The 26138-nt window shown below is 38.2% G+C and overlaps 1 protein-coding gene across 1 annotated transcript in view; it reads right to left on the bottom strand.

The window, feature by feature from the left end:
* The window catches only part of WDR49 (WD repeat domain 49), a 133211-nt gene that overhangs the window by 34514 nt on the left and 72559 nt on the right, over positions 1-26138 (bottom strand). Inside the window, exons 9-14 of the mRNA XM_029940784.1 lie at positions 20671-20835; positions 17088-17230; positions 6430-6560; positions 4191-4289; positions 2436-2600; positions 288-475 (exon numbers count right to left, since the gene is read on the bottom strand). Of these exons, the coding sequence (XP_029796644.1) occupies positions 288-475; positions 2436-2600; positions 4191-4289; positions 6430-6560; positions 17088-17230; positions 20671-20835 (891 nt within the window). The remainder of the gene's footprint in view (positions 1-287; positions 476-2435; positions 2601-4190; positions 4290-6429; positions 6561-17087; positions 17231-20670; positions 20836-26138) is intronic.

The raw sequence follows: 26138 nt of genomic DNA, 5'->3' as shown, positions 1-26138 counted from the left end.
TGCTCAAACAATGCTTCAGTATCTTACTGACAATACTGTGTTTCTAAATTCAGTGACTGACTTGACTATATATTAACAGAAGATTTTCAATATTGAGAAAAATCTAGTTTTCCCCATAAATTATTTAAGACCTTTCTCTGCTCAATCCATGTAAATGTTTCCATTACAATACTCAGGCTGATCATGTATTCCCTTATCCAGGAAATAGACAAAACCGAATTCATAGTTATCTGCCATAAAAGACAATCAAAAATAATAAACATAATATGAGAATTCTTTCAATTTACTTCTATATCCCAGATTTTCAACTCTCCATCCTGGTCTCCTGTGGCAAGGTATTGGTTTGACTTATCAGTAGACATAATAATGGATCCAACTCCACCATGAGCCAAAAATTCAGCCAGAAGTTGCTTCTTAAACGTATCCCAGAACCTGACATACCCAGATCCTCCACATGATGCCAGGTTAGCTCCTCCTAACATGTAAGAGAACACCTAATTAGGAAAATGTGACAACAAACATTTGTTTGAAAAAGTATCTTCAATGGCTTACCCTGTGGGAAGCATAGGATGTTGGAGAGGTCGGTAGCACTGATATCAGTTTCCAGGATGTTGACTCTCTCAAATATAAAATAGAGATAATCCTATGACACCCTTACTGGTTTGTGTGGAGTATTAAATGAGATAGGAAAGGCAAGATGACCCATCGCATTTCAATAAATTCATTATTTCAATAAAATTGGGGTTTTTAAGTTAGATAGACTTAATTTGTTACTCTAAATAAATTTACAAAAATGTCATAATACTCCAATGAATAAACCCATCTTTCTTAATAACCTATTGGACACAGACACGAAACAAGGCAAAGTCCTCCTGCACAGAGCTGGATGCATATATTTAGTTAGAGCAGCAGAGCTATTAGTTACTCTGTGTGGCATCATGCTTAGGATTCTATTTATGAGCTTGTTTTTACTTTTTCATCAAGAATTCATTGGAAACCCTTATAGAACACTTTTTTGGTTCATAGGCCTAGAACTAACCTTTTCATTTTCTACTCTGATATGCCTTGTAGAAGCACTCTACCTAAATTATTCTTCTGTGGCAAAGTTCCTATTATTATCTGATAAATCTGTAGATGACTTTCAATTTACTTCACAAATGTACTGCTGATTAACAATCATATCTGTTTAAGGTAGAAATAATGGCATGTAGCTGCTTCAGTGGAAACGATTTGGGAATACTGATAACATTAAGAAGAATTAGTGTTGAGGAAATGAGAGCAATTTCAGGATAATAGTTCATTTTGTGAATATGAGTGAGTTCTAGAAAATAGAGAGTTTTAGGATCTAACCATTTCAAAGTCTATCCTAAATACTCCACAAGGTTTCTAAAACTCTATAAGGATATACCTTTATTGATTTTTAATGGGTGAAAATTTTTATATGAAAATCATGCAGATTTTCTAGCTGCAAATTGGATATGGGGAAATAAATATGGAAAATGCAGTGTGGGTATGTTCATTTTTTCCAAACGTATAATATATATATGTCCAGATTCCTAATATTAAGAAAAAATACTTTAAAAGATAAATTTTAGATAAAAGGTAAAAAGTATGCATTATTCTCAGAAGCAGATTTTTCTTTGGGGAAGGTGCAGGCTGAGTTGGCACCATGTTAACGTAGCCACTGAAAGCAAGGTGGAAATTAAGCAAATGGCTATTCCATTTACATAATATGAAACTACAGTAAGTGATTAAGATGGCAACAATTTTAGCATACATCTCAGCAGAAGCTCTGTCCTAAGTACTGTGGAATCTATCCTAAAAACCAGGACTCTGACTTATTCTGGAAAGTATGCATACCTTATTCTGGTGATGATACCCAAAGCATTACCAGAAAGAAAAAAATAAGAAGAAGAAAAAAGCAAGCAGCTCTCTTGATCCAGGATCAGCACTTATTTCAAATTCTGCTATTGCCTTAATCTCCAAGTTTCCTTTTATCTTCCAGCCCTTTTTGATACTAGGTGCCCACAAAGTCTCACTCTACCCTTCTGGCGCATGTCGACCTAAGCCTTGGCTCATATATTTGAAGCATATTTCTTGCTGTGCCCTTTACTCAACCAGACTTCTTTAAGCCATGGCTGGAACACTAATTCTGACTGTCACCCATAACAAATAGTTTGCCAGAGTTTTTCGCACTCTGATCCTGACCTGTACAGCACTGTATAAATCACACGTCGGGTCTAGTCTAGCTCCTGCTCCTGGATCCTTCTGCCTGGACCCTGACCTTGTTTGCTGTGGCCTGTGACCTCCACGACATAGCCCTGATTCTTAGCTACACAAGGTCAAGCTCTAGGAAAAAACTGTCTTCATTGCTCCCTTTTCCGAAGGTTTACAAATATATCAATCTATAGTCAAACTCGAAATATATATTTTACCTGTCTCTGCAGTGTTTTTTCTTGCTTCAAGGACACAAAGCCTCATAACGGCATTATTGCATTTGGTGTCTGTGTCAAAGGTGCAGGCTCCTAGGGTAGGCTGGTTTGAGCCGGGGCCGGCAGAGTGGCTCCTCCCAGCACTGAGCAGCCTCTGAGGCTCCGTATCTGTGATGGACACAAAGCTAGGTGTCTTCATGGGGAGAAACATCTGGTTTTCAAACACATCACAGTCTCCATCACAGTCTCTGGTGAGTCCAACAAGTCTCACAATAGCCTTCTAGTCAACATCCATCGAACCTTCCTCTATTCATGTCTTCAACATCAACTTGAAGGATTGTTTGATTCCGTTTTTGTTTTGCATATCACATACACACTTACTGTGTTCTCCCTTGATATGAATTAATAGGGACTTCATTTTGTTGTCACTGTTAACATCTTAGAAATCCTGATGTGTTCCAGACAAATGTGATTCTAATACCATGGCATTTTCAGCTTATCAATCATTAATATTAATCTTGTGAATAATATAATTAACATGAGCTGTAATGACTATTTAAATATACCTAAGTGATCATTTTTAGCAGTATCATTTGCTAGTCAATTAACCTGGAGGGGACATTCCCAGGAGTCCTTTAATGATCACATGACATCATCTCCAGGCCACACTAATAAGACCTGGGAATATTCAAAATCTATGAGCAGTCTGCACATAGTTATGAAAAATCCGTATAGGGAGATCTTCAAAATTTCAAAGCAAGACATCTATAGCAATGCCTTTTCTGTCTTTTAGAAGTTTGATATTACCCATTTTTCTATCTCTCTGTGGTTTTCACTGTAGCCACAATTAGGTTTGCCATAACAGCAAGACGTCACTCTCCCGCAGGCCAATAGAGAGGAAGAGATAGAACTGCACCCTCTCCATGGAGGGTTCAAATGAACCCTAGTGGTTAGGTCTTGACACATAAAACAGGTCAGAGCTTTGTGCCTGCAGGCAAGTAAGCCCCGAATCTCCTAAGGGCTTATTCTTAACAAATTACTCCCTCAGCTTTCACACACAAAAAGCTTTACCTGTTGACCTGTCCTTTCCTAAGGTCCAATTCAGCTCTGTGAGTTTATCCAATTGAGACAATACAATCTCACTGGGCCATGAGGAATGACATATTCATTACCTAAATAAATAAGTCTAAGGAAAAATCTTCAGTATCGAAGGAAACCGAAATAAAATGTGAAATTGTCAAGACATTTTGCTTAAGTATAAAATATTCATGTGCTCTGCTAAACTCCCATAAAATACAATATACTTCCGTCTCATGCTCCTCACAGATTTCTAAGGCAAGAAATAATTTAAGATTTCCAGGTGGCATAATATTTAATACAAGCTCTAGACTGAGTCTGAGCAGCCTATCAAGTGAACACGATAGGGGTACCAAGGTTCACTCAAAGGCAATTTGGTGAGGTTTGTTGGCAAAAACTAAACTAAATGGAAATGAGAGGCCTGCTCCCTGCTGTCAGTAATTCAGGAGAGCTGATGTGGCATAAAGACAAGAAACAGCACGCCATGAAGAATTTGCTAAGCCAAGGAAATCTCAAGGTTCTTTTTAGTCACTTTGACAAGACAACGGTATCGCTAATCCCTTGTGCTTATAACCAATCATCTATAATTTAGGAGCAAGCTGTATCAGGTACATGCATAAACAGCTAAGCCTACTGTGGTTTGACTCAGCCACATTATTTTAGTTTCAAACTTGTACTCACCCCATTTTGATTTTAGCAGCCTCTGGTAATCAGGGTGAAGGACATAGTGAGCGTTTTCTGTGTTGTTGTTCCATAGAATAATTTCTCCATCATAACTCCCTATGTGAGCCAGGATGGCAAAGATGAATTGCAAGAAAGTTGGAAAATATGAGCAACAGCAATGAGAAGTCATTATCATTAATTCCTTACACAGGGTCTGGCACATAGAAGGTACTCTGTATTTTTGGAAACATGAATGAATAATAACTAGTATTTTTATTAAACTTTAGAACTTACAATCCTCATAGCATACCTGTGTATTCATTGTGATAGAAATTACTGTCATATCCTTTTATTTTATAGTAATTAGTCATTCAGTACTAAGGGGTTTGTGATTAAACAACTTGAGTTTGATTCCCAGTTCTGCCACCTACTGGCTATGCAAATGTGGGCAAGTTCTTTAACTCTGCCTAATGCCACAATTTCTTCATCTCTAAAAGTGGATTAAAAATTGTATTTACTTCATAGGGTTGTTGTGAAGAATGGAAAGTACTTAGAATAGTGCCTCGCATATTATAAGTACTGTTCTGAATAATTATTATACTTTTATTTATTGATGAAGGCAAGAAAATCAAATCATTCTAGGTTTCTGTTTCCCACATCTATTCTATTCTTTGTGTGTGTGTGTGTGTGTGTGTGTGTGTGTGTGTGTACACATGTACATGTTTTCTTTTCCTTCCCTCCCTATATTATTTATTGAATAATGCTTCTATAATTCTAAAATCTTCCCTATAGAAAGTCTTTCTCTACTGCTCATCACAGAAAATATAGAAAAGTCCAAATAGTGAGACTCAGTCTGACCAAGCTTGTCCTGGGGAGAAACAATGCATGACAGACTACTGCTCTTCGTGGCTCAGCGAGGCGAGTTCCCTACTGAGCAGAGAATCAATGTCAAGTGAAGAGGAGAACAGAAAAGCTGAGTTTGAGTGGGATGTGCAGATGGTATCTTTCTTGGGATTTGGAGAAAGAAGAGAGTAATACATACTAAACTCTGTATTGTTCTGGAAAGAGCAACCTGTGTGTAACTCAAATATTGACCAAGGATGATGGATTTGCATGGATTAGCCGTACAGGGGGATATCCATATTTTCCTATGATTTTGAAATGCTTATGTTGTAAGGAGTTTGACCAAACACTTTCACATAGGACTGATGAGGTGAGAACGAATGAAGAAATCATCTATCCACAAGTTACGAAGGTCTCTTAAGACACTTTCACAGTATAAAGACGCAGCCTCATAGCTTATTTGTCTCCATCACATTTCAGTATGTGATTCTCCCTGCAGAGATGGACTTCCAGAAGCTATAAAGCAAATTCAACTGCAGAGCTGGCCCTACTGGGAAGTAATCAGGTGAGTCCTGAAGACAGTGGAAACCTAAGTGTATACAGAACTGTAAGCCTCATATTGTAACATGTCATAAACATCCTGGCTTTTTTTCTGTAGGTTTTCATTCCTCTGAATTGATGACATTTTGGATTCTAAAAAAATTAGGTTGTCAAACTATGGGCTCTATAATTTCATGGTGCAATCTATCTTTATAACTTGTTTCTTTTTTTTTTTTTTTGGCCAAAAATGACACAACAATTTCTGATCCTCTTTCATTTGTCACATCAAAGCATGCCTATGGATCCTTTTAGGGGCTCGGATTTGTAGACATTTTGTGAGGTCAGTCTTTAACCAACATTACTTAGACTAAATTGTGCCAAAGGGTTAGTAGGTTCCCATTATGCAACATCTGAGTGCTACAGAAGTGTGATTTGTTCTCATCATCCCTAATGCTGTTTCTGGGAAAAGGGTAATAAAAATAAAAGCTAACCATTTACTGATAAGCTTACTGTGTGTCACACACTATATTAAGCCCTTACACAGATTCTTACTCAGCCTTCACTGTAAACCAAGATATTGATATATTATTATTAGCCAGAGAAGGCTATGATTATAGTTTAAACAATTGTACAATATGATGCATTGATTAGTGGTAGCAGCAGGGTCTAAAGCCACGTGGCCATGCTCAAGAGCTGACAGTCATGGCCACTAGTATATTGCCCTGGAAATAAGGACCAAGGGGAGTTATAAGTGCAAAGTCTGATTCTTTAAGAAATCTATCCATTCTAAAGTTCCGAAAAGACTTTTTAGAAGTGACTAAGCCAAAAGAAGCCAAACCTCAACCACTGCTTGTCAAGTGAAGATTCAATTAACCTGTAACAAGAGTTTGCGGAGGTAAAAATGCAGCACACAAGATATCATCACAGTGCTGTATTCCTCCTTTCCATTTTTCAGGCTGGATGAAGTATTGATTGAAGTTTTGTAGTCGAAACACAGTGATAGCCCTAGTAAAAAGGAAGTAGAATTGAGCTGTGAAACCGAATGTGATGTAGACATTGAGTAATCAACATCCATTTGTCATCCATAATCCTGAGCTTCCCACTAAATTTTTTTCTGGATTTCTCTTTGAATTCTCTGGTATATTATGAATATTTAATATTAGAAAGTTAATTACCTTTTCACAGTCATTAATATTAAACATGTGTGCATATATTAGATCAATTATCCACCTCCAATGGATTTCTCCATGAGTACCATGGAGCCACAAAGACTTACTTGACAGTGACAGTAAAAAAAGGAGATGAGCCTGTGAAGAAATAACATTTGGTAGTTTAAACAAAATCAGTAAGCTTTCTTTTCATTAGAGAATCCAGAAGAGCTAACAAGTTAACATTCCCTGTGGCATTTTCCAGACTTACCTGACCACAGAGTCCTTTTTCATAAAGCACCTCGAAGAGCTATCGTTTATGAAACACACTTGGAAAATGCCACTCCAAGGGAATAGGACTCTGAATAGATACATTTTGAACAGAAATAATAGTTTTAAAAAGGCCAATATCTTGGGGCACTGCTGTGAATTTGACAGGCCAGGATGGACAGAAAATGAAATGCCTGGTGCCTGGTAAAGAAGGAGGGATCATGACAATTAAATTGTGGAGGCATCAATGCCACCTTGTTTCCACCTGAGGATTTAAATTCTGGCTACCAGACTATACCAAGTCTCTCTCTTTTTAGATGCACACATGTCCCAAATGATCATTTACAACCACAGGCATGGGGTCTCTACCCTCGCTCTCTCTTCATCTACCCAAAATCCAGCTTCTATTCCCACCACTCCAAAGGTCTCCAAATTGCCCTATCACTGCAACTCCTCATTCTGAAGGATATGGCTTTTTCCTCCTGATAATTCTTTTCTTTCTAGTATGTTCCACTTCTCTTCCTGCCTTCCTGATCTTTCATTCCCTGTTCTCTATTACCCCTTCTGCTCTTTCTCCCCTTCTTTTCATATGGACACTCCTGTCCTCTCTCTCTACTCAAGTGGGCTTGTGCAGGGAATCCACATACCACTGTAAGTTGCAATCTTGCTTCTCTACAAATGGTTCTGAAACTTATCTACATTTATAACTTTTCCAAGTGTTGAGAAGCTCCATTTGCCAGGTAACAATTCCATATAAAGTTCGCATCAGCAACATATCAAGAAATCCAAATTTTTCATTTTCCCTCCACACCAGGTGTCGATCCTAAATTCCTTAACTTGGTTAAAGGACCAGCATTCCAGCTTCCTGTGTGTGTCTCTTCCTCAGTCACATCAAATGCTTGGATTCCACCTCTGCGAGATGTCACCATATTCATTCCTTTTTATTTTAAACAGCCAATGATAGGTTCCCAGTTTGGGGCTCACTACCTCATCCCTGAACAATTGTAACAGGCACTGGACCAATTTCATTGCCTTTAGTCTATCCTTTCTGCCTCTAGATTAATCATCCCATTTGGGGACTTTTAATATATATTCATTTTACAACCATTTCTTGTTTCTACCTAGAAGTCCATATTCCGGTGCTGCAGGGGAGAGAGCCATGAGCATAAAATGACTAAAATGAAAAGTGAAATGTGGTAAATGCCAAGTAAGTACTTATCAATTGCTGTGGGAGTCTAGGTACAGAAATCAAAGAAAGCTGAGCAAGGGGTCATATATGAGCTGGACCACAATAGAAGGCCAGAATTTGGGAGAGGAAGATGGCACTCTAGGCAGAGGGAACAGCCTGGCCAAACATAAGGCTAATGCTCCATTAAAAAAATACTTACTAGTTTTCCATTCTCTACATGGCAAATTTTAAATGTGTGGGCTTATATTCAAGACTCAATACTTTTTGAGTTGAATCTACTTTATCAGAATTAGTTCTTTCTATTCTTCTATCCTTGTATTCAAAGTAAAATACAAATGTCCAACTAATATTTGACAGAGTTACTAGAAGCCATAGGATAAAGTGTTAGTTTTACTTAAAAGAGTTTGGAGAAAATATTTTTATTTTAAAATAAGGATAAATTAATTTATGTAACAGAATACAAAGTTCATCTGGATTTAAAAAGTAGAATACAAGGCTTCAAATAAATGTCTTGATTACAGGGACTGTTTGAACTACTAAAGGTATTCAGAGGCAAAGCTTCTGAAGCACACTTTCTTATTTAAGAAAAAAAAATGTAATGTTTCTTTATTTTTGAGAGAGACAGAGCACGAGTAGGGGAGGGGCAGAGAAAATGGGAGACACAGATTTCGAAGCAGGCTCCAGCCTCTGAGCTGTCAGCACAAAGCCCTGGGCAGGGCTCAAACCCACAAACCATGAGATCATGACAGCTGAAGTCAAACGCTTAACTGACTGAGCCACCCAGGTACTCCTGAAGGACACTTCCTTGTTCAACACAAACAATATCTTTATTGTTCTTTAAGCACCTTTCACATTTCTAGCTGCTTTGTTTTCATCCATCCCTCCATGGATTTCCTTTCACATACTGTCCCACGTCTATCTATCCATATACCCTTTATCTAAGACTCATCTTGTTCTGGTAGACTTTCTTAATAACTAGAGTTGAAAGAAATATTTCCTTTTTATCTCATCTTACATATCTTACACTGTTCTCATTTGAATTAAAATATTTTATAGATATTATATAGCTATATGTCCTTGCTATGTTGTAAATTCTCAGAAACAAGAAATCTTGTCTTATTCTGCCATCCCACAATAACAGGAATTATGACCTATTCATATTGAGTGCTCAATAAATATTTGTCAAATAAATGAATGAAAAATTCTCCGCCCAAATACTACTTCCTTAAGCAAGCCTTTTGTGACTACCCTATCTAAACACTCTTCCTTGAGGGTTAATATCCAAAATATATAAAGAACTTATACAACTCAACATCAAGAAAGCCAAATAATTTCAATTTAAAAATGGGCAGAGGACATGAATAGACATCTGTCCAAAAAAAAACACAAGACTGGCCAACAGACACCTGAGAAGATCACTAATTATCAAGGAAATGCAAATCAAACCCACAATTATGTATCACCTCACACTTGTCAGAATGGCTAAAAACATATAAAATAACAAGTGTTGGCGAGGATATAGAGAAAAAGGACCACCCATGTACTATTGGTAAGAATGTAAATTGGTACAGCCACTGTGGAAAACAGTTCCTCAAAAAATTAAACAGAATTACCATATGATCCAGTAATTCCATTATTGGGTATTTACTCTATAAAATGAACACTAATTCAAAAAGATATATGCACCCCTATATTTATTGCAATATTATTTACAATAGCCAAAATATGGATGCAATCCAAGTGTCCATCCATGAATGAATGGATAAAGAAGATGTGGAAATAGATAGATAATAGATAGATATATATAATGGAATATTACTCAGCCATAAAAATGAATGAAATCTTGTCATTTGCAACAACATGGATGGATCTGGAGAGTATAATGCTAAATGAAATAAGTCAGTCAGAGAAAGACAAATACCCTACGATTTCATTCATATGTAGATGTTAAGAAACAAAATAAATGAACAAAGAAAAAGACACAAACCAAAAAAAGCTCTTAAATATAGAGAACAAACTATTGGTTGCCAAAGGGGAAATTGGTGGGAAAGATGGTAAAATACATACAGGGGGTTAAGAGTACACTTACTGTGATGAGGACAGAGTAAGGTATAGAATTGTTGAATCATTGTATTACACACCTGACACTAATATAATACTGTATGCTAAACATACTTGAATAAATAAAAGAAAATTTTAAGTGGGTAGCACTATTACTTACTTGGAGTTTTCAATCAGAATAAAACTTGATTTAAATTAAAAGATAAAATAAAATAAGAGTCTCTCATCCCTCACCCTACATTTCTCTGTCTTTACAATTATCATCATGTGATAGTGTGGTTTATATTTATTTGTCTGTACTTATTGTCTCTGCTACCAAAAATAAGCTCATGGGGACTTTGGTTTTTTCTTTTCTGTATCACCAGTGCTTAGACTAGTACCTAGCACATAATAGGCATTTAATAAATATTTACAGAATTGATGTACGAATCATTCTTTCTTTAAAAATCAATAATTTTAATACTAATGTTCTTTTAATAATATTAATATGAGGCTTAGCAAGGTAAGATACAATAGTTACTTTGCAGTTCTGAAATTGCCATGAATCTCCTAAGAGTTTTACATGTATACATTTTTAATTTTTTCTTTACCTACTGGTAAGTTTGGTTGAAGTTTTACCTATTGATAAGTTTGGGAATGGAGAGAGCAGGGTGGGAATGAGAGGGAAAAGTTCAGTCCTATATCTCTTCTATTATCTCTCAGTCAAAATTCAATGTCAAACGTCTTTTTGCCAAGGTACACATATTAACTAGATATATTTAGGTAGTATGACCCAAAGACCCAAAATGCTTTTCAGAAGATGGTATAAAAACTATCCCTTCTGATGCTTGACCTTGTGTGTCAAAATGTTGAGAAACTAATTAGCTGCCACCTTTCCCTTAAAACCTAACACGAGACTTTCCATTGAAATGACAGTTATCCTTAAAATACCTTAAGAATCCACACTGCATTTCTTACTTCGTCCATTTCAATGATAGCTTTTTTTTAAGTTTGTACTTTTGCCAGGAGTTAAATTGAACTGCAGAATGAGCCAATTTTAAGGCATTTGAGGAGTCTGAGAGATTTGTTCTTTTGACATTGAAGAGGTTTACTAGCTTCATTCCACACCCATCTGACTGAGATCCTGAGTCACCGTGTCATCTGTGAAGACGATCAGACCTCTCATTCAGAATGTAGATATAATAACCAATTCTGCGAGAACAAAATGAGTTTACCTGACAAGCACCAAAAAAACAAAAAACAAACAAAAAAAAATTGAAAAAAAAAACCCTCTTTTAGGATGAATGAGCTGGGAAAATAACTTTTACCCAAACTTATCATGTAGAAATTACCATGAAGAGAACAAATGCTCTCTTAGAGGCTAACTGTTCATGTGTTGTTAGTCCAATGATAAGAATCTATCCTTGTTCAGTCCATCGCTTTTCAGCTGAAAAGAAGTATCTCAGAGGCAGAGAATGTGTTCAGTATAAACCAGTTCATTTTTATTCTTTTTACTAAAATTTGTGGAGTCAAATTTTGGACACTAAAACGATCACAAAATTTGACTTGATGGCTATTTGTGAATTTCCAACATACCTGCCCCTCCTGACTTCCAACATGGTTATTCAGAGCGAGTTACATTTTAGAAATTTTCGTTCTGGTTCTCACCCTAATAATAGAAACCAATTGAGTCACATAGAAGTACAGTACCATAGTAAAGCAATTATTAAGAATTTAATATCTTCTGATAGATAAGTTTCATTGTTGAGGAACTTCAAATCCCTAATCTAATTTCACATAAAAGTACTTTTAGAAATCGAATGATATCAACAGCTATTTATTGAGCACCTATTTTGATAGAGCTTTGTGAAAGATGCTATCAATTAATATTTTAGAACTACTTGAAATTATACAAAAGATTTGTTTTTTATATTTGTATGATTCTGGATATTTTACAGAGATAAAACTTTCCTAAACAGAGGTTTTTCCTTTAACAGGAAGGAAAGAAATAAAGTGGGAGAAACTAAAAGCCTTAGCCTATTTTTTTAAATTATAGAATCATAGAACTTTAGAGCAGGATAAAATCTTGAACTATTATGGTTATTTATTTCATTTTACCAGAACTACACATGCAAATGCAGTTCATCTATCATCTATTTGTATATTTTCACCAGTGTAAATATGACTGGATATTTAACCAGACATTATTTAATTGGCTCCATGTCAACTCACAGCTTTGTCTCTAAATATATTTTGCTTAAAATGGTAAGAAACATGGTTTTAAAAGTTCTGAATTTGGGGCTTCTCTTTAACAGATTTAACATATTCTCTAGATATTAACAAATGTATTTCTAAATTTTTTAATGTTTATTTTTGAGAGAGAGAGAGAGAGAGGCAGAGAGAGAGAGAGAGAGAATGGGGAAGGGGCAGAGAGAGAGGAAGACAGAATCTGAAGCAGGTTCCAAGCTCTGAGCTGTCAGCACAGAGCCTGATGTGGGGCTCAAACTCAAGAAACCATAAGATCTTGACCTGAGCAGAAGTCAGACGCTGAACTGACTGAGCCACCAGGGGCCCCTAACAAATGTATTAGATACCAAAGAGGCTCTCCAATTCAGGTTTTGCATAGGACCATTTCACAGTGGCATTTATCATATCCTGCCTTGGGGGAGTTGACTCTCCAGTTAGAATGTGATGCCCTTGAGAGCAAGAATCATGCTTCTTCACATCCAGTCCCCCATAGTTCCTAACTCAGCACTTTCAACCAAGGTGCAGTTTAAAAATATTTGTGGGAAGGAAAAAGGAAAAATAATAGTAAGCTAAAGCCTTGAGGCATTAATTTGATAATACATGTTTTTTTATGGGTTTCTTCAAACACACGAAACTGATTCATTAGCTTTGATTGACTTAACCAACTTATTCAATCTGATTACTTAAGAGAATATAGTTATTCTCCTATGATTTAGTGATTCCACTTGTAACTCAGGAGTGGTGGGAAGAGCATGGACTTTGGCATGGAATTCCAAGTCAGCTGTCTACTAGCTTTGTAGTGCTGGCTAGGCTACCCAACCTCTTCAAACCTCATTTTCTCCCTTGTACAAAAGGACTGGTAATGCTTAGATTCTTGGTTTATTGTGAAGAGAGAATAGATTTGAGTAACTATCTTGCTTGCTTCTTAATTCACAGGATGACCATGAGTAATTGATCTCTCTAATTCTCAGATTCCCTGTCTACTTAATAAATACTAATTAAGTCATTCAACAAATACCATGGAGCACCTACTAAGAACCAGACACAAACACACACACACACACACACACACACACACACACACAATTTATTAAATGTTATAATTCAGTCCTATGTTAAATAAAGTCCAGGAAGCTAACCAGCACAAAGACAAATAGGGACTGTATTTCCACCTGGGAGTAAAGAGAGATGTCCTGATGGAGAAGATAAATGAACAAAGACCTAAAACAGGAATAAATGTTAGCCCTATGGACAATGTTTGGGGAGGGATTTCTAGAGAAGGGGAGAGAATAGGGGCAAGGGAGTGTGAAAAAAGCATGGCTTACCTGGGAGTGCCCTGGCAGCACTTTCCTGTTTTAGGTGAGAAGGGGCAAGAATGAAACTAAGAATAGGCTCAGGCCAGAGGAGCCTTCAAATTATTTTTTCAACACTCTGAAAGGTGTTAACCAAGGAGGTGACATAGATGGAATGCATTGTAGAAAGAAATTATTACAGTTAAAATGCACAGAATCTAAGAATAACAAGGAGGCATTGCTAGAGAAAAGGGCTGTGACATTCATCCAGGTAGAAATGATGCTCTGAATTATACAGTTGTAGTTGTACTAGGAACAGGTTTGAGAAATATTTAGAATATAAAACAGGTAAGACTACTTGATTGTGAAGTTGAGGTAGAAGGAAGAACCAAGGTGGATGTTCAGGTCTCTGGCTGGTAACCAAATCTCTGAAGCTAAGAGAGAAAAGCAGGTTTCAAGGAGGGGAACAAATAATAAATTCAGCTTAGAATATGTTGAATTTGAGATTGCAGTCAGACGTGTCTGGAAAGCAAATGGGTAAGTGAGCTGAGAGAGCTAAGACCTGGAGATAGAGATTCAGACATCTGCAAAGTATTGCCTACCTTTCAAATGAAGCTCAGGATTAAGTCAGATAATATGTAAAGGACCTAATGCTAGAAAGTGTTATAAATAAAATAAATAGATGCATATCTAGGTATCTCAGTCAATAAAAGTAATGTCTATCCTATCCTGGGCAAAACTGTAAACCAGTCTCTTTAGTTAGATAGAGCCTAAAGTTAAAGCTACAGCTTAATTTAAGCAGCCTCTCTCTAAGTTATAAAGAAATTTTAATGGGATGCCTGGGTGGCTCAGTTGGTTGAGTATCTGAGTCTTGATTTTGGCTCAGGTCATGATCCCAGGGTGGTGGGATTGAGCCCCATGTCGGGTTCTGTGATGAGCATGGAGCCTGCTTGAGATTCTCCCTCTCTCTCTCTCTCTCTCTCTCTCTCTCTCTCTCTCTCTCTCTCTGCCCCTCTCTACCTCTTACACTCTCTCTTTCAAAATAATAAGCATTTAAAAAAGAGAAAACTTAATAAACTCTCAATCATCTAAAATTTATTCTCTAATCACTAACCTATTACAGAGTTGGCTTAATGGACCATCCTCCCCCTACTGTAACCAAAGAATTGACCTGTCCACTTGTCTCCTTTGTTAAATGCCTCCTGATATAAAGGACCCCGCCAAATTCCGGTAAAATCTGTCCTAACCTAAGGCCTTTGACTTAAGAAATATAATTTTTAAATCTCCCAATGTAAAAGTGAAATAACACAATTGAGAATGCCATCCTTCAACTTTCAGTTCCAACTAAGGGATCCAAGTCTTGACAACGTCGAAGAAGAAGGGGAAGACGGGGAAAGATGGACGGAGTGGCAACTGCTCCTCCTCCTACCTCGGTCTGTCCACATCTCCCCCTCTGAGATTAAAGAAAGGAACCACCCCGCGAGACATATCAGAACATCAGCTGTTGCTTCTTTCTTTCTTTCTTTCTTTTTAAAGTTTATTTATTTATTTTTGAGAGAGACAGAGAGAAACCCAAGCAAGCTCCATGCTGTCAGCATAGAGCCTGGCACAGGACTCAGTCTTGGGAACTGTGAGATCATGACCTGAGCCAAAATCAAGAGTTAGACACTTACCAACTGAGCCACCTAGGTTCTTCCTCCCCCTCTTCCTCCCCTCTTCTTCCCTCTCCTCCTTTTTCTTTTTTTAAGTAAGTTCAATGCCCAGTGTGGGGCTTGAACTCACAACTCAGATATCCAGACTCACATGCTCTATGAACTGAGCCAGCCAGGCACCCCCAGGTGTTCTTTTAGGCCACTTTTAGAGGATTCTCTTCATTTAATCTTTTAAAACTGACTTGCATACGCAATAAAAAAAAAAACCTTACTTTTATGTAAATTTCTCTATGGATATGTAAAAATATATAATTAAGAAAACAGTACTGCCAAAGTTTGGACTTATACTGATTAATTTTTAAAATTCTTTTTCAAAGAATTTTATGTTCAAAATATAAATTGGATCAGCTGTATACTTCACATCTACCATGCCATAATATTTGAGAATTAAGCTTATTTATTGCCATAGCCCAATAGAAATAATTAGGCCATAGTCTGTTAATGGATAAGTCGTTAATGGATCAGGACTGTCCCCAGGACGTGAGGAAGCCTTGTTTTTCAAAGGCGAAGATTATTGAATTCTTTTTTTTTAAATGTTTATTTATTTTTGTGAGACAGAGACAGAGAATGAGCAGAGGAGAGGCAGAGAGGGAGGCACAGAATCCAAAGCAGGCTCCAGACTCTGAGCTGTCAGCACAGAGCCGGATGTGGGGCTCAAACCTATGGACCACGAGATCATGACCCGAACATAAGTCAGATGCTTAACTGACTGAGCTACCCAGGTGTTCCTTGAATTAATTCTTAATATCAAGTAGAAGAATGTAGATTATATTTTCTTTCCTTATAGTCAAACTACCCCTGAAAACTAAGCTGTAAGAGGCATTATGTTTTCTAGTCTGCACATGCACATTTGCATTAGAAGAAAAAGCCTTTCATGTGATTGATAAAAATTCCCAAATAAATACTGCTAGTTTTCTAGGTATAAGATGTGATTTCAACCCTAGCCTCAAATCATGAAGATCAAAATTCCATAGTGAAAATGTGGGGCAAATTACCTATTAGAGCCATATTTTGTGAACTGTTGAATTTACGGACAATATATTTTCAGAAAATACCACACTTTAATTTTCCTAGTGCTTATACAATGCCATAGAAAAGTCCTATTTATGATCCCTTAGTTCTCTCAGGAGAAAAAGAAAGAAAAGTAATTTTCCTCCTAATGAAATGGAAGAATTGCTCGTTGAAAACCGTAAGCAGGCTGTGAAAGCCCTCTGCCCTGATATGAAGGAAGTGTTAACACAGAATGCAGTGGCCTATTTCCCTCTTTGCTGCAATTTAAACTAAGTAATGAGAGAAGAAATGAGTTTCCTTGATAGTTGAAAGAATATTATTTATACTTTAAGAATTGATTGACTATAAAATTTGGGAGACTTTTGGAGTTAATACTCGGGAAGTGGTATTATGACCCTGCCTGGAGTGGTTTAAAGAAAAAGATCCCAAAAGCCAGAAGAAAGCCTTCTAACTCCTCAAAGCTGCTTGAGCTACATGATCTTATAGCATTTTAGTCATTAAGCGTTCAGTCAGTCCAACCAGTTTCACTCACCTCAATCACCAGCAAGTTAATGACTCAGAATCAGTCAAGATTTCTGTGTTTTTTTATGTTTTAGATTTTTATTCAAATGAAAACACTCTGCCTTCCTACAGTTTTGCATGAAGCATACCTCTCCCAGCCAGTAACCAGTATTGTCTTCTTAAGAACCAAGATCTGTGAAATATCCACAGCTCCCGCTTGACCAACATTTAGGGTGTGGTGACAGTATCCATTGAAGTCCCATACCTTTAAGAGAAAAATTTAAATCCCCTTTGAGACAAGAAAAGAAAAGGTCTTATTCAGTGAGTAAAATGACACAGTGGAATAGAATTAGTTTAAGCTTTTGTGTTTATATTCTGGACTAGGGTTAATTCACTTAGGGCATGTAATAATTAAAGAAAATTCTCTCACCATTTAAATAACCCATTATGTTTATAATTCTACCTGGAACCCATAAATCTATTCTAATAATTGACTCAAAGCCTATGAATTAGTATGTATTTTTAAGGGGGAGACTACAAAATTATGTAGAGCTACATTTTGTAAGTGTTGAGATCATGGTTCTTTCTCTAAGTAAATCTCTCTAAGTTTGTTTCCTCATTTATGACACAGGAAGCTTACTCCTCTAGGACGTTTGGAGGATTAAACATCTAATACAGACCCTGAAACACAGTCCTTGTGTATAGGTTTCCCATCTGCTCCCGGTAAGGTGTCCTATTGTTAGTGGATGCCACACCCAGTCCTACGGAGGAGAAGGACTCTGAGTTTACTTCCTCAGGCACTGGGTCAGGACCCAGCCCCAGTGGGGGCTCCTTACAACAGAACATCATTAGGTCACCAGCAGTTAAAACTAAGCCCTGCTATGAAACGTTGCTTGTGCATCATACACAAAGACCATTTGGCACTATCAAAATTCAGTTGCATAAACTCTTGACTTAAAAATTCAACTTCTAGAAAATTATCTCACAGAAACACTTAAATGTGTGAAATGGCATTTTGAAAGCTATTCTTTTTTTTAAGTTTATTTATTTTTGAGACAGAGAGAATAAGCAGAGGAGGAGCAGAGAGAGAGGGGGATAGAGGATCCAAAGCAGGCTCCATGTGGACAGCAGAGAGCCCAATGTGGGGCTTGAACTCAGAGACCATAAGATCATGATCTGAGCTGAAGTCTGATGCTTAATTTACTGAGCCACCCAGGCACGCTTGAAGGCTTTTCTTGAAGCACTGTTTATAAAAGCTAACGACCTGAATTAACCCAGTTTCTCATTAACAAGGGACTAAACAATCAGAATATGGAATATCTATACAGTAGCATATAATGCAGTCATTAAGAAGAATATGTCATTTCTGTATTTCTAAGCTCTGTCAAAACTGGGCCAACTGTGAAACCTTAAGCAACTTGCTTTATCTCCTTGGGCTGTAGTTTCTTCCTCTATAAGATTGGCATAATAATAATACCAACTATATTTTATATATATATATATATATATATATATGGGGGCTATAGGGGTGTGCACATGTGTTTGTAGGCATAAAGTGCTTACTGCAGTACCTGGTTGTTGGTATGTATTCAATAAAAGTTAACTACATTATTATTATTGTATGCATTCATATGAGTCAATGTCCAAGATAGAAAATGCAAAATGCAGAACTTCGTATATCCTGGGCTGCATTACAAAACAAATGGTGCTCAGGGGCTAGAAGGCATATGAGAAACCAATAACAGTGGTAGCTACAAGGGAGGTGAGAAAGAGGCTTTCTTTTCACTGTATAACTCTTTGATATTTCAACTTTTACTGTATGCATACATTAATTATTCAAAACACTAATTAATTAAAAATCAGTCACTTCAAAGCTATGATAAATAGGACAATACTTTTCAATGTTTGATGACATAAGTATTGGTTTTGGATTCTAAATTATAAATGAGATTGGAAAATGTCATTCATTCCTGTCTCTTCATAGAATATGTCCAGGGCAGCTCAACCCTGATTTATGCATCCTACAGAGGTTGCCAAATTTCAGAATTCTGTTGTGTTATTATGGTAAAGATGAATGTACTTTCAAAAGCTGTGATTATACTACTAAATTCACATTAACTTCTAAGAGGCAAGGCTTGAGCTGAAATGTTGAAGGGTGCAATGCTTTTCACCCATGTCACTTCAGTGTCCTCCAACCCTCTGGTTTCTCTTCAGAGTGAATAAATCTTTCGCCTTTTACTTCGGTGTCCTCTAAACATGGCTCTTACCAAGCCCACCTAAAATAATACCCAGAGATAGGTATTGTAAAGATCTGACGGTCCCCAAGTCCTATTAAGTCCTTTAGCTGGTTCTATCCGCAAGCTTTTAGCAACCATCTGCACGTCCGCCATACTCTAGACGGGGTAACTCGTAACTTTCCAAGACGGGTGTAAAAGGAACCTAATCTATTCATTTCATTTCTCAGTTCAGTCTCATACCCCAGGACTAGTACGTGGGATACTCACTTGCTCCTTTTACCTAAGCCTGTCTGATCCTCCGGTTTCAGTCATCCTTGTTTTATTCCACCTCGACTATTGGGGTTGGAATTGTCCCACGACCTTCACATGCCTTAACAGTTCTCCCGTAAACTAGATTACTTAAACACACACTCCCAGTCCCTAACTTCATGCTGTTAACCTTCCCAGAGGCCCAGCTCTGGTGGTTTGCAGAAATTCTCATGGCCACCTGCCATAGCACCTCCTTCACATGGACAGGTGCCCGCCTACAATTCCCCTGAACTCCAACAGCCACCATGTTCTTCCCACACATCCAGACAGCCTTCTATTACCCTCCCTTGCAGGCTGCTGGCATGTAGCACCCACCCCACCATGGAAGGTACACCTAATTAATACCCTTCTCATTCCAGTTATGACAGGAGTTTGAGAACCATTCAAAGCTTATTCTGGGAAACTGCCTTCTGTTGCCTCAGAGTGTCACAAGCCATCTCCAATCAAAGACTGTCATTAGTCTCAGAGCTGAGGGGAGCAGACGAGATTCACTGGTAGGCATGATTCCAGATAGCAAATGTCCAAGCTTGGCATGAAAAATCTGATCGTTTTTGTACTTTTCTCCCAAAAGTAATTAGTAATAGTTATAAAATAATAAAAGTGGAAGTATTAATACTGTACGTTTAGGATGATAGTAAATAAGATAATGATTGTTCTTCCTACTATCCGTCTCACTCGCCTTCACATAAATGTGCAAATTATAACATGGGCTGATTTTGAAATATTCATTTGCCCCCAAATTTGCATCTCTGCCATCTTAACCAGTTTTCTTGGTCGTGCTAATTTCTCATTTCACAAACTAAGAAGAGGAAAACTAGGGGCATTAGGTGAAGCATAAGAAAATTATTCAGACTTCATATTCCCCAAAGTAGTCCTGAGAGGAGGACTAGTGAGAAAGGCTTTCTGAAGTAAGTATGCCACATTGTGCTTTTATTCTAAATAATTTACTCAGAGAAATCATTTATTCATTTGTCCACTGAGGTTCTTTTTCTTTTTCTCTAACAGCTTTGTTATTAGATGGTATGGGTTGTTTAACGCTTCTATCTTGTCTCGCCTTTCCTCTTGCATGACCAAAAAGGCAGAAACAAATATAGCTGTGCCCCTTCACATAGTATTTAGCCTCCTCATATGTGGAGAGAAAGCACCACTGCGTTCTCACCTTTACAGTCCCATCTGTGCTGCCAGTCAAAAGCCGTGTCTCATTTGCATTAAGGGCCATGGTGCTGATTTCTGCGTTGCCATGGCAACCAGTAAACTGTTTGATTTTCTGCCCAGTGTCTATCATCCAGAAGGAAACAGTAGACCCCTCATCAGAGCTAATTACCTAAGAGAAAATAACATTGTAAAGAAATTAAATATAGTCCCAGAATCCACCATTTTTATTTCAATAAAAATACCTAAGCTGTGACTTTCCAATACGGAAATTCATCCCTCGCCATAGTTAGAGACACATTTGTAATATATTTACATCCTTTTTGTTAAGCTGATAACATTTCAGTTCTTAAGCCAGAATTGAAGTAATGAAGCCATGATTCTCTTTCCCAGAAAAGATAGGACTCTACTTCCCTTCCCCACCATTCAGCTTACTGTCTAGAGGCCATTTGAAATTAAACTGAAATCGAGTCTATTGAAAATAAACTTAAAACTCTTCCGTGTGTAAGTGAGAAGGCTGATTTTATTAGTCACGGTGCTCCGACACTATTTACTATATGAAAAGAAGCATTTTACTATATATCAGCTTCTGTTTAGAATTCAGAAAAGAAATGCTACCAGACATTATGGGTGGGAAAGTTTATTTCAACAAAATGCTAGAGCTATCACTTTTAATGTCATTAGCCCCTTTCTTCTTCCTTTCTCAAGGTGCTGTATATACTTGTACAGCTAAACACAATTACCGATGACTTGCTAAAAACAAAAAAACACAGGAAGATCAAATACAAATCTGCAATATACACCCCAAGAGGAAGGCACAAAGCATATGCTAGAAGGGATGGGATCACATATAGAAGCCTGACGGTGAGAAATTTTATAGTGGCAAGTCGACTGTTAATTTCAGCTCCAGGTATTTAGGCACCCTTTAAGAGGTTAAAGTCACCTCACCCAGGGGTGCATGGGTGGCTCAGGCTCAGGTCACGATCTCAGTTTGTGGTTTCGAGCCCTGTGTAGGGCTCTGCACTGACGGCGTGGAGCCTGCTTGGGATTCTCTCTCCCACTCTGCCCCTCCCCCACCATCTCATGCTTTCTCTGTCTCAAAACTAAACAAATACACATTTTAAAAAATCATCTCACCCATATGACTTTGGGACCCAAAGGAATGGAAAAACAAATGAACAACACTGAATAGGTAAATAAGAAGTGGCCTGAAGAAGAGGTAGACTTTGAGAGAACTTCTAGCATGTCTTTATCTGCATGGGTACTGATTACCATGGTATAAATGTAAAAGTATCAATAATACCTCAATCTGAGTATCACGTTTTTATAATTAAATAGGTTATTAAAGTTTGTCAAATGTATATTCAGAAGGCCCCGATAGCCGGCCATCACACATGCAGGCATTCATTCACATTTGGGGGCAAGCCCTGAGTGCCCCGCTGTGCCCCACCCCATGACCGCAGCAGGGCTCACTAATGAATCCCAAAGTGAGCTCTGAAGGAGTCTACAGTCTAGGCCCGAACATTCAAATCACCTTTACAAACCATGCCTATGAACCAAATCGGATACCCAGCTTTATCTGAACTGAGGAAGGAACATTTTGTAAAGAGCTGCCCGGGTTACTGAAATGCTGGGTTGAGCACTATCGGCTCAGACAGAGAACCAGACAAGGAACAGACGCATGCCAAACAATACTGCAGGTCTAGAGGTCTCTCCCCAGGTTGTCGCGGGAGCACAGAGAGGAAAACCCAAAATCCACTCACTGGGAGCGGGGATGGGCAATAGAAGGTGAGGATGGTCTATCTGGGACTGAAGATAGGAACATGCATTTATTGGGTGCCATGCCCTTTACACTCACTCTCTCACCTGATCTTTATAAAAACTCTGTAAAGTAAATAATGCTAGTGCCCTCATGCTCCTAGTGATGACATTGAGATTCTAATCAGCTAAGCACCATTCCCAAGCTTAGCTAGTGAGGTCTGAATCTTGGGCCGTCTATGACGGATACATCATAAGGCCTTCTCTATTCCAGCATAGAATTCCAGATAATTAAGAGTGTTCCTAGAGGAGAGAACTTAGAGTGTACTCCGCGCATGAGAAATAATGCGAAGTGTAATGGAGCCAGAGGACGCAGAGGAAGAGATAAACGGTGGGATCCCAGGTGAAGAAGCAAGCTGGGGACAGGCACTGAAATCCCTGCAGAGCTGTGCTGGAGCTCTTAACTAGACAGAGCAGCCCAACGGTGACCAGAGGGGAAGGGGGTGAGGGGTAGTGAAATAAGGAATGGAGATTACGGAGCACTTCTCATGATGGGCACCAGGTGATGTATGGAAGTGTTGAATCACTACACTGTACACTGGAAACTAATATTACACTGTACATCAGCTATACTTGAATTACAATGTTTTAAGAGCAATGTTAGAGAATAATGGGTCATGTGTATAAAGTTCTTCCTACTGGGTAGGGGCCTTAGCTTTCACTAGACGGTCCGTGGAGTGTATGCCTCAAAATCAGTGGCAATCACTGTTCTTGGTGAGGGCAAGAGTGATTTGTGAAGGTACTCCTGGCAATGATGTGGAGAACAAGTTGGGGTTGTAGGAAGACTGTTTGGGGGCTTCTGTCATAGTCCAAGCAAGAGATGTTCACCTGAAAACAGCAGTTGAGAGGTAAAAAGGAGAAAAGAGACTGGAGAGAAATAAAAGAGCCACCATTTCGCAACATGTGTGCTCAGCAAAGAACTGACAGTGAGCACATGATATCTTGTAGACTTTTTCCCCTGAAATTACAAGTTGCAACTCTGAATCAAACAATTTCTTAAATGATCTGAAACTATATGTATGTTACACATCTTTCTCTCATGAATTCAAAAGTAGCTTAAATACTTCATTACCATTGTTAAACAATAGCATAATTTCTAGGACAAATGTCCTGAATCTTGAAATCATGTGACCTACCTCTGCAATTACCGCTCCATATTAACTGACCGTGTTCCTGTTTGCTTTGATTTGTGCAATACACATGGTGGTCAAGAGCACCAGGTCTGAAGCCTGGATATCGGAATTTGAAGGTCAGTTGTCAGACCTTGGGCTCATCACTTAATCTCTCCAAGCTTCAGTTCCTTAACTTGTAAACCAGAGAGAATCATAGTAATTTGCCTCAAACCATTTTTAAGAGGTTTTACTAAATTAATATTTGTAAAGCACTTAGCGCAGTGCATGGCATACAATAAATAAGCCATAAAAGTTAACTGGTGTTGCTATTCTAGTTAAGCTTTATTTGTCTGGCTCTATTTTGGGTGCTATCACTTATCATACCCAAACCAGTTCAACAAAAATATTTAATATCTTGCTTTCTTTCAACCGTGACAGCGAATATAGACAATTGCAATCTTAAAAGCCAGATTGTGGGTGTACATTGAAATTTCAAATTAGATCAGACTTGTGAATTTCTCATATAATTACCTACAAATTTGAACTGTATTCATTAAAAACAAAACCATGAAAACATATAGTTTTCCAAGGATAAGTGAAAATTTTGATGGTGTTTTTTAAGAAAGGGGTAAAGGCTGTGAAGAGCTTTATTATTTCTATTCAAAAAGTATTTACTGACCACTTACGTTAGGCATTTCTGTACTAAAAGCTGGGCATTCCCTGATAAAAATAAAACAAAAATAGCAAAGTAAAATGTGACCATGTTCAAGAAGAAGACTTGCCTAACATGAAACAATGCTCAGCATCACTCAGCATCAGGGAAATACAAATCAAAACCACACTGAGATACCACCTCACACCAGTCAGAGTGGCTAAAACGAACAAATCAAGAGACTATAGATGCTGGTGAGGGTGTGGAGAGACGGGCACCCTCCTACACTGTTGGTGGCAATGTAAACTGGTGCAGCCGCTCTGGAAAACAGTGTGGAGGTTCCTCAAAAAACTATCAAAGAACTCCCTATGATCCAGCAGTAGCACTGCTAGGGATCTACCCAAGGAATACAGAAGTGCTGATGCATAGGGGCACATGTACCCCAACATTCATAGCAGCAATGTCAACAATTGCCAAATCATGGAAAGAGCCTAAATGTCCATCACCTGATGAATGGATCAACAAGATGTGGTATATATACACAATGGCGTACTACATGGCAATGAGAGGGAATGACATATGGCCATTTGTAGGAAAGTGGATGGACCTCGAGGGTGTCATGCTAAGTGAAATAAGTCAGGCAGAGAAGGACAGATACCATATGTTTGCACTCATAGGTCTAACAGGAGAGACCTAACAAGGGACCATGGGAAGGGGAAAGGGCTGGGAAAGAGTTGGGGAGAGGGACTGAGGCAAATCATGAGAGACTTATGAATGCTGAGAACAAACTGAGGGTGAAGAGGGAGGGGGGAAGAGAAAGGGAGGAAATGGTCATAGAGAGGGGCACTTGTGGGGAAGCGTACTGGGTGTTATATGGAAACCAACTTGGTAATAAACTATTTTAATAAGTAAATAAATAAATAAATAAATATATTTAAAAAAAGAAGACAACGACTTTCCTACTTGTTTGAGACTAGCATTGCCCACATTACAAAGCATCTAGTCATCAACCACACCACTTCTCTCTGCTGTAGACACTCAATCAAGATTTAGCAGCTTGTACACTTTGCTGCTTGCAGCAACACTCTCCCTCCTCTACTCTCCTGGCTGGGCCCCAACGCACTATTCATCAGTTTTTAGCACCTTTCTCTGCTCATTTAACAATTTCTCAGGAAATTAGAATCAATAATAGCAATAGTATATATCCAGTGGGATTTCATTTTATGGCGATCTGCAAATCTCCAGGAAAACAATATGCTGAAAACCAAGGACTGACTGGGTCACAAACACACTACCAGGATTAACCAGACTCTTCTGTCACTATGACAATCTCAGAGAACAAGAATAGCAAGGCGGATGAAAAGACTTTCAAACTTTGGTGAGAGAGGAGCGCATTTAACATCATTTGGCAGGTAAAGGAAGTGTTGGACTTCGGGATGCTGGGGACTCTGTTTTTAGCAAGCTGATTTTCTCAGTAATAAAGCCCAGGAAAAAGTATTGCCATCATATTTATATGCCAGATTTTGAGGATACCATATCTCTTTAAGTTTTCTTAGTAGATGAGACCTCAACCGAAGGGGCGGGGGCGGACAGTCGGCAGAGCAGAATTGCTGCTACCCCAGTAACTTCACTCGAGAGCTAGTGGGCTTCCCCAGCAAATCGCTGTTCTCCACCATATGTACCCGAGTTAATAACCGTTCAGGAATATATGGGTCTTTTTGTCTCTCTCATCTGAAGCTGTCACAGCCAATGAGGCAATTCTAGGAGATATGAGGTTGTACCCATGTCCTCTAATTGTCTTCTTGTATTCCAACAGCTGTAGGTATTTTAGTTGTCTTTATATGCATTCCAAGTCCCAAGTCTAAACAAGAAGGGAAATCAAAAATTACAGCA

This window comes from Suricata suricatta, chromosome 5, assembly GCF_006229205.1.
Source record: "Suricata suricatta isolate VVHF042 chromosome 5, meerkat_22Aug2017_6uvM2_HiC, whole genome shotgun sequence".
Lineage (NCBI taxonomy): Eukaryota > Metazoa > Chordata > Mammalia > Carnivora > Herpestidae > Suricata > Suricata suricatta.
This window is presented reverse-complemented; position numbering and strand designations above follow the sequence as displayed.